This window comes from Mesocricetus auratus, unplaced genomic scaffold (genome assembly GCF_017639785.1).
Source record: "Mesocricetus auratus isolate SY011 unplaced genomic scaffold, BCM_Maur_2.0 Super-Scaffold_100024, whole genome shotgun sequence".
Classification (NCBI taxonomy): Eukaryota; Metazoa; Chordata; class Mammalia; order Rodentia; family Cricetidae; genus Mesocricetus; species Mesocricetus auratus.
The window spans coordinates 19,504,055-19,513,697 of NW_024429205.1; the positions used below are offsets into that span (position 1 = coordinate 19,504,055).

The 9,643-nt window shown below is 41.1% G+C and overlaps 1 protein-coding gene across 1 annotated transcript in view; it reads left to right on the plus strand.

The window, feature by feature from the left end:
• Rab10 (RAB10, member RAS oncogene family) overlaps positions 1-8,813 on the plus strand; it is a 51,961-nt gene extending 43,148 nt beyond the window's left edge. Inside the window, exons 3-6 of the mRNA XM_005079115.4 lie at positions 389-527; positions 2,658-2,747; positions 3,318-3,419; positions 6,375-8,813. Coding sequence (XP_005079172.1) covers positions 389-527; positions 2,658-2,747; positions 3,318-3,419; positions 6,375-6,458 — 415 coding nt within the window. The 3' untranslated portion in view covers positions 6,459-8,813. The remainder of the gene's footprint in view (positions 1-388; positions 528-2,657; positions 2,748-3,317; positions 3,420-6,374) is intronic.
• Positions 8,814-9,643: the final 830 nt, after the last annotated feature.

The following is a 9,643-nucleotide window of genomic DNA, read 5'->3' on the forward strand; positions in this document are numbered from 1 at the left end:
ATACAAGGGATCCAGGAGTTTTTATATGGCTTATGACTATTTACTAAATAATTTCAAAACATTTTTTGTCGCTTGCTACTGTTTTTTCCCCTCAGCTCAGTAGGGTAGGTCATGAATTGCCTTCAACTATGAAGTGCGAAGCTGAACATTCCTATGATGCCATCAGCATTTTGGAGGCTGAGGCAAGAGATACGAGTTCAAGCCTTTGACTACCTAGCAAGATCGAGGCCAGTCTGTCTCAAATAAAAGAGTTAAATGAGTGCTTTTGTTTTTCCTTTACGGTTAATAAGGAATTTTAATCTATATTTTTGCTACTATTCTATTTTGTCCTTTATTTGTAGTATAGTGATATTAAAATGCTTACTACAATATTGACTGTGTATTTCAGGGACACAGCAGGCCAGGAACGATTTCACACCATCACAACCTCCTACTACAGAGGAGCAATGGGCATCATGCTAGTGTATGACATCACCAACGGTAAAAGTTTTGAAAACATCAGCAAGTGGCTTAGAAACATAGATGAGGTAAGACCTAGAAGGTGCATAAACCTTCCCTCCTTAGCCATCTGAGTGATTTATCTTAAAATTTTGTTTAATAGTTCTCTATATACAAGATAATAAGAACTACCAGTGTTGTTTATGATGCTTTTCTCTAAGTTAATTGTTTCTAACTGAATCTTTATTGAATGGTTTAGTTCAGATTTTTTTAATTATTAAGTTATAGAAAAGTTTTGTTGTTTATAGACATTTTGAAATGTTTAGGTATAAAGACAAATACATCTAACCAAAAGGAAATAGGGCCAAGTGCATGTGAAGTTAACGTTTTTTTGTAAGATGAAGTTATATATCAAAGTGTATCTATTTCATTGCTACAGCTTTGCGGCTTGCTGTTGTAATTGTATTCATGCCATGTTACCGCCCTCTAACATTGACATTTCACTAAATGTAATTAAAAGGGGGTAGAAACAGGTGGAAGGTCCCTTAGAACAAAGTAATTTAAAAACCATCAAAAATCCCAATGGTGATGCACCTTTAATCCCAGCATTTGAGAGGCAGAAGCAGGCAGATCTCTGAGTTTGAGGCTACCAAAGCTACACAGTGAGACCTTGTCTTTAAAAAAAAAAAAGCCACAAGTCATCTATATGATGGTTGCTAAGATCGTAAATGAGACTCTTGGAAATCATGCCCATGGTTCGCTGTGCACAGTTCTTTCCCCAAGTACCCCATTTTCTATTAACTTGTGTTTAGGTGTATGTTAAAAATCTCTTAATAAACTTCAGCTATTTCACACTGACATGTCCTGGGGCATTTTAACAATGATTTTTACTTATAGGAATGTACCTGTGTGAGTAAAGTGTGTGTGTGTGTGTGTGTGTGTGTGTGTGTGTGTGTGTGTGTCTGTCTGTCTGTCTGTCTGTCTGTCTGTCTGTCTGTCTGTCTGTCTGTCTGTGTCTGTGTCTGTGTCTGTGTCTGTCCTCTGGAAGAACAGCGAGTGCTGTTAGCTGCTGAGCCATCTCTCCATCCCAAAGAAGAGAAGCTGTTTTGCCAGGTTATGCTTAAATTCTTTTCTGAAGTGAAATTAAAGCTTCATCTTAAGCCTAGTTGAAGTCTCTGAAAAGAACTGCTCAGACAGCAGGAAGCTTTGTCTGTCTCTGTAACTCCCACTTCTGTTAATGCTACCATGTGGTTGGACAAAAGTTTTTGTTTGAGTCTTTAAGTCGGGAATCTCACATAGCCTGGGCTAGCCTCAACTCCCTATCACCTTAAATCCATGATCCTCTCATCACGACCTCCCAAGTGCTAGGATCACAGGCATGCTCCACCAGTCCTTTTTTTAAATGTCTATGAATGTTTTGCCTACACATTTGTATGTGTGCCATCTGCATGCATTGTACTGTGGAAGTAAAAAAGATGGCCTCAGATACCCTGGACAAAAAGATTGCAGATGTGGATACTGGGAATCAACCCCGCTCATCTGCAGACTAACAAGTGTTCTTGACTTCTGAGCCAGCTCTCCCACCCTGGTTTAAGTTTAATTTAATGAGTGAAGAATTTTTGTTTTTTACTTATTATATATATAGTGTTCTGCCTACTTGTGTGCCTGCACTCCAGAAGAGGGTATCAGGTCTCCTTACAGTTGGTTGTGAGCCACCATGTGATAGCTAGGAATTTGAACTCAGGACCTCTGGAAAGACCGGCCAGCGGTCTTAACCTCTGAGGCATCTCTCCAGCCTGAATGAAGAATTTTTAATGCCGTTTTCTTACTTGTAAATATTGGGGGGGGGGGTTGCTGAGAACCAGGTGTTAGGTACATTTCTTTTTCTTAGCTTTGCTATAGATACATCTTATCAAAGGATGGTAATTGGGAAGGAAACCCGAGCAAGATTGTAACTGCGAGGGGTCCCACAGGACAGGAAGATACATGCTTACTAATAAGCAGTGTGTCCCCGCTGGACATGGCCACTGTTGCTCTGGTCTGTAGCACTTGAAAGCTCACAGGCACACAGTGGGGGCCTTTTCCTTCCCTTCCCTGTCCCTGCGCTTACACATGTGCAGATACATGGAAGGGTCACGAGCTTAAGAAACAACCATGTTTAGAAAACATTAAGTCATGATCATGTCATTGTACAAAAGTGAAATCTTATCCCGTTTCAGCATGCCAACGAAGATGTGGAAAGAATGTTACTAGGAAACAAGTGTGACATGGATGATAAGAGAGTTGTACCTAAAAGCAAAGGGGAGCAGGTAAGAGCAAGCTGTGGTGGTGACAGAACTCTTACTGCTGTGGCTGCAATGCTGGTGCGGTGCATTGAGCAGGTCTGCCGACTCCTACAGACAGTGCTTGTTGGAAGCAGCAGCTTCTTCTGTGAGAGAATGCTTACCACTGTGTAACTAACTACATCTGTGCCTCATATTTGTTAGCTGTGTTAGCTGTGTTAGCTGTGTGAGCTATACAGAAAAACGTATCAGAAATTGCTGTTGTTTTAATCTTAGAATTTAATGAAATGTGTCACTTACTAAGATTCTGAAGTTTGACAACTAAAAGACTGTGGCAAGTAGAAATTAGATATATCATGAGGAACTTGTAATAAGGATATAACACCTGATTTAGAATATCTGAAATGAACTCTTGAGGTGCAGGGGGTTGTTTTTATTACCTACCTCTCTTTTTAAGGTCTTGACTCATTAAAATGGTCTGTGTTACATATCCTAGTTGACACTACTACAGAGTAACATTATTGTTTCCTCTAGCATGTTAACATGGTGGAAGCCCATATTTGGTAGCTGCATAACATCATTTTGCTTTTATTTTAGATTGCAAGGGAGCATGGTATTAGGTTTTTTGAGACTAGTGCAAAAGCAAATATAAACATCGAAAAGGCGTTTCTCACATTAGCTGAAGACATCCTCCGAAAGGTGAGTTCCTTTATTATGTAGTGACACTTTTGAATTATTTTGTCAGTGGTGGTAGGCTGGTACTTTTTGCTTTTGTTTGTGACAGGGTCTTACATGTACCTCAGGCTGGCCTGTAACTATTGTCTTAGCCTTTTGGAGGCTGGGATAGCCCTTAATAGTGTATTCACGCAGAGAGTTTCAGTTTTGGTGCTATTGTTCCGAAAAGATGACCCATTACCAATATCTGATCCTCCAGAATGAAGGAACTTGGAGCTAGATGTCTAGAACACATGTTGCGATCTGAAGGAGGCAGTCAGTGGCAGCTGTCTGGTCTCTGCTCCTCCTGCAACTCCTTGTATCTGTGTGTGATGTTGGTGAAGGAACCTACAAAAAGTGAAATTGGGGCTGAAGGTGTCGATCAGTGGTTCTCAACCTGTGGGTTACCACCCCTTTGGCAAACCTCTGTCTCCAAAAATATTTACATTATGATTCCTAACAGTAGTAAAGTTACCATTATGAAGTAGCAGTGAAAATAATTTTATGGTTGGGGGTCACCACAGAATGAGGAACTGTATTAAAGAGTCACAACATTGGGAAGGTTGAGAACCACTGGTGTAGATCATTTGTGGAATGATTGATTGCTTAGTATGTGGGAGGCCCTAACTTCAGTCTCTGGTATTCAGAGAATGAGGGAAGTTTAGGGTAGGTAAATATATGAAGGTTGTTTGCAGTGTATTGAGCGATGAAAAAACAGGTTAGAGTCCAGCATGATGGCTCATGTGTAATTCCAGCACTTAGGAAGATAAAATAGGTTACTCATATGTTGAGGTCAGCCTGGGTTATAAAGACAGAGACCCTGTCTCAAATTAAAAAAAAAAAAGGTAAAGTAAAAGGTAATTGTCACATTTAAAAAGATTATACGATACCAAACAGAAAGGCATTAGCTGTTTGGGCTGGGAGAGCAACTCAGTGTCTAGCACTTGTTTGGCATGCTGAAACTCTGGGCTGTATGCTGTCTCAGTCTGCATAGTTCCAGGCCAGCCACGGATATGCAGTAAGATACCTTATCTCAGAAAAGAAAGAAAAGTATAGCTCTTTTATACATGAAAATGCCATGGAAATCTACTTTGTAGGCTAATATGTTTAAAAGAATATTTTAAAGCCAAGTGCATTGGCTTACACTTTTGACCAGCATTTGGTGACTGAGGCAGAATTGTGTAGTGCATTCAAGGCTAGCCTGAGTACCACAGTGAGATCCTTTCCTTAAAAACACAAACAAAAAACTGCTGGGCATAGTGGTGCACGCTTTTAATCCCAGCACTTGGGCGGTAGAGGCCTGTTGATCTCTGTGAAAGGGCAGTCTGGGCTACACACATAAATAATAACAACAGCAACAACAATAATAGTAATCTTCCCAATTTTGTATCTCTCCAGCTCTAATCTCCCTAAATTTAAAGAGTGCCTTGTTAATTCTTCTATTGAGTTAGAGCCCTTTCTTGGCTGAGAACCAGTTTATGAAGTCTGCTTCATAAACTGAATTCATATGGAGATTCTGCAGTGTTTTACCGAGAGATGATCCTTTGTCTAGATCTACATGAATCTCAGAGAAAGCCAGACCGAGACGCCATGATAAACCAAATCCCACTTACCCTGGAGCGAAGTTCCTGGAGAAAGTGAACTCCTGTGCAATTGTGTTTTCTTGGTGTGGGCCTGTTTGAGCTGCCTCTTTCTTTCTGCATATTTTCCTTAAAAGCTGTTGAAGAAGCACAGACATTCGTCAGGGTGCTCATGGGTTTGGGGACCAGTCTTGTTATTCGGCAAGTTATTTCCCTGCATAGGAATGAGTCCATCTTGAGGCAGTGGAGTAACTCAAACAGAAGTCTCACTTCAGGTTTTACTAGGCTTTTCGAAGGCTGCCTGGGTTTGAGAACATTTAAACTTTTAAGTTGTCTTATGAAAGCTAAGTTCTCAGGCACACCTTAGTCTTTAAAGTTCTATTTGTGTTATTCTAAAAATCATGTTTAGAATGTTGGATAAATGCAGACTCATATAAAGGAGAAAGCTCCCCTGCCAAGAGTTAAACAGTTAACATTTTGGTGTGTCCTTGGAGCTTTTTCTAAGCCCTGCCCACCCAAATTTTGTAACTGCGTTTTTTCCCCTCCTCTTCCTCTTACTCATGATTGAGATTGCTGTTTTGTATTTTCAGACAAGTTTCTTTGTGTAGCCCTGGCGGCTGACCTGCAACTTGTTTTATAAATCAGGCTGGCCTCTTTTTGTAAATCAGGCTGGCCTCGAACTCACAGAGATCTGCCCACCTCTGCCTCCTGAGTGCTGAGATTAAAGGTGCGTACCACCACCACCTGTGAAGATTGCTCTTTTAAAGTACTGGCACAGTACTACAAACACGTCCAAAAAGGCAAGTAACTGAACAGAGAAGGGCTCTTGGTGTCTGCAGGGTTTGGCATGATGTAACAGTGTTTCTTTTGAGTTATAAATGATGTACTTTTTTATTTGGTGAGGGCAGGGTTTGCCCAGGTTCCACAATACGCTTAGCTCAGTGACAACTACAGGAGTTGGCTCTATTCTGTTGTGCGATCCCAAGGCAACAGGCAGTTACACACTGAACTACCTCACCTGCCTTTCAAACAAAACACACATCTTGCTATATAGCTCAGGTTGAACTGGAATCCGTTGTCTGTCTTCTGAGTTCTGGGATTATGAGCATGTGCCACCAGACCTGGCTAAGTACTAAGTACTCAGAGGTGAGGGCTAAGAGATGACAATCCTGTTCAGAAGAGTTGCAGGAAGTGTCTGTCCTACGTCAGTAACTAGAAACAGTTTGCAAGGTGACTGCAGGTTTTTGCAAGGTGACTGCAGGGTGACTGCCTTTTGTAGCTGAACTGCTGTGATTCTTGCTGTTGAGTGTTTTCGCCATGCCAGTGTTTGCTCACGGATTGCTTCCTTGTGTTGTTGCAGACCCCTGTAAAAGAGCCCAACAGTGAAAACGTAGACATCAGCAGTGGAGGAGGCGTGACGGGCTGGAAGAGCAAGTGCTGCTGAGCGCTCCTGCCCACCTGCTGCCATCCACCACCGTTTCTCCTCTTGCTGCAAAAGAAAACACTCTGTCCATTCTTAACTCTAAACAGATATTTTGTTCCTCATCTTACTATTCAGCCCACCTATTTTATTTGTTCTCTCATCTGTGACTGCTTGCGGACTATTAGAGTTTTCTTCAAACAAGAAAATGTGTAGAGAAATCATGTCTGTGGCTTCCATTGTCAGCCGTACTTGCTCAGCTCACCACTGCACTTCAGTTGTATTATAGTCCAATTCTTACCAACATTAAACTGCAGCAATCATTTCAACTCTATTCTGCAAAATTGTATAAGAATAAAAGTTAGAATTAACAATTTTATTTTGTACAACAGTGGGATTTTCTGTCATGAATAATGTGCTTGAGTCCCTATAATCTATAGATGTGATAGCAAAGAAACAAAGCCAGGAAAACACTCATTCGCCTTGAATCTGTACATGGGTTAATTTGTCCTGTGCCTTATGTGGAAAAGAACTTCTTTGGTTTTTCTTTTTGTTTTGTTTTGGTGGAAGCATGTGCAGGAGACATTTCATCCCAACATAAGCCCGTTCAGATGCTCGCAGTTTGCTCGGCTGTAACTTTCACAGTAGTTAACTGAGGACAAAGGGTAATGCAGAAGTGATACTTGATTTGCAGTCTCGTTTCCAGTGGCCTTGATATTTAAACCGATTCCTGCCACCAGGTCCCTCGGCCACTCTGTCCCTGTGTCTCATCTTCCTGCATGCTGCTTTGTTTGCCCCCACTACTCCTGGTATGAGTCATCTAGAGATGAAAGGTTTGTCGAGTTTAACATAAAGCACTGATTGACCTTGCTAAGTAAATGGAAAGATAAATTCTAACTGCCTACTATCAGATGTCAGTTAATCGGTGTTGGCCCCTCATTTACTCTCTCTCCTAAAACCTGTCCCACCCGCTGTCTGGCTTCTGTTCCTCTCCCTCCCCTTTCCCTTCCTGTCTATCCATTGAGTTTATGAAATGGAAGAGTTAATTGCATGCACTAGTGTTTGGAGGGTGTTGTGGTTTGTCTTTCTAATTAGGTATATATCCTATTCACTTTCCTAGAATAAACTTCTTAACCTGAATTTGCGTAGTCTTCACTCTGGAGCTCCTCCGGCAGTCAGTTCGGTAGCCCAGGAAAGACTGGTTTTGAAATGAACTTGAAGAGCAGGAAGGAGGAGTGGATCTTAGTAACGTTTGCCAAATGTATTAAGATTTGGCCTCTGAAGAACACTTCAGTGTTAAGTTGTCTTTACTGTAAGATTTAGAAATACATTATAATATTATTAATTTCAAGTCCTATCTTTACTTCCTCTTGGAAAACTTCTATTACCGTGGATTTTTAAAGAATACAAAGGACAGCGAAAGGCTTCTCATGTAAAGCTGAGATCTCTGGCTTTCTGACCCTCGCCTCTTTCTCTTTCTAGTTTGGCTTCGTTGCTTCTCATTAGGACAGGGTAGGCTAAGTTCCCTATGCTGCTAGCATCCTAAGATGATACCTTTGTGGAAATAATTGTGAATAGCATGATTCATTTCGAGCAGAGGCTGAGTTTAGGACAGCAGCTTCCATTGACAAGATTTCTGTGATGTGCATTTTAATGACCTCTTGGCTCCCATACACAACATAGCGACATATCTAAGAGAACCCATGAATTTTTTCAGATAGTGCCCTAAAGACAATTTTATATGCCTCACTGGTGGCTCTTAGTCCTCCCCCCACACTTGACTTTATCATTGTTTACTAGTAAAAGCAGCATTGCCAAATAATCCCTGATTTTCCACTCTGAAAAATGCAATGTTTAAGCTTTTGAAGTTGTAGTTAAACCTGCTGTCGTTAGTCCTTGCTGTTTGTGTTGCTTCCCTTTATCTGGAATGTGGCAGTTGCCGCTTTACTTTAAACCCTCTTGAATTCTTAATTCAGTGACTTAAGGTTTGGAGCTACACACTGGGATTTCGGCTAACAGACTGACAGTTTTGCTATTTGCATAATTATAATCTGGCATTGTACAGAGAAAGGATATGGCTACGTTTTGTTAAATCTGCACTTTCTGAATATCAAAAAAAGGGAAATGGAGTATAAATCAATTTTTGTATAATCTGTTTGAAACCTGAGTTTTATTTGCTTACTATTAGGGCTCTGTCCCCTTTCTGTAAGTCTCTTGGGATCCTGTGTAGAAGCTGTTCTCATCAAACACCAACAGTTCAGTCCATTCTCTGGTACTAGCTACAAATTCGGTTTCATACTCTACTTAACAATTTAAATAAACTGAAATATTTCTAGATGGTCTACTTCTGTTCATATAAAAACAAAACTTGATTTCCAACTGTGTGGTTTGGTTTTCATTTATTTTTGGAGTTGGAGGGTTACTTCTGAAAACAACACAGGAGGGCATCCTGTTAAGTGTGGTAAAGATAGAAGAGAAACCATTTTGTCAGCATATGGAAAGAACTGTGTAGCAAACTTTTTTAAGACCACAAGGAGCTCTAGGACATTAAGTAGAGTCATCCTCAAAATAGGATGACTGCCAGGGGCCAAGTGGCACCCACTGGTGAGGCAGGACACCCGTAGGCTCTCAGTCCTGAGGATGGTGAGGCCTGTTAGACACAGTAGCTGTCCTCTTACTTTAAAACAGTTTTTCCATGAACCACAACTTGGCCTTACCAAGTAATGACAAAAGCAGTGCTTAATCCCATGTTGGTGTAAGAAAAGAGAAATTCAAGGCCAGCCTCATTAGCATGTTTAGGGCAGCCTGGGCTATACAAGACCCACTGTGAAAAAGTGATTGCTGTTGGGTCATAGGGGCACACACCTTTGATCCTAGCACTGGGGAGGCAGAATCAGGCAGATGTCTGTGAGTTCAAGGCTAGCCTGATCTACAGAGGAAGTTCCAGGACAGCTAGGGCTGCACAAAGAGAAACCCTGTCTTGACAAACCTAAAAAAAGTAATTGCTGATATTGACTCCTACCTTTAATCTTAGTGAGGCAGATGCAGGTGGGTCTCAGAATTTGAGGTCAGCCTGCTCTACATAGGAAGTTTCAAGCCTACATGTGAGAGTTTTACCAGGAAGTATATACACTGAGTCTTAATACATGTAGACAGAGGTGCCATTGTGAAAGAACATGGCATTGGTTTTTATGAGAAACCAGAAGTCC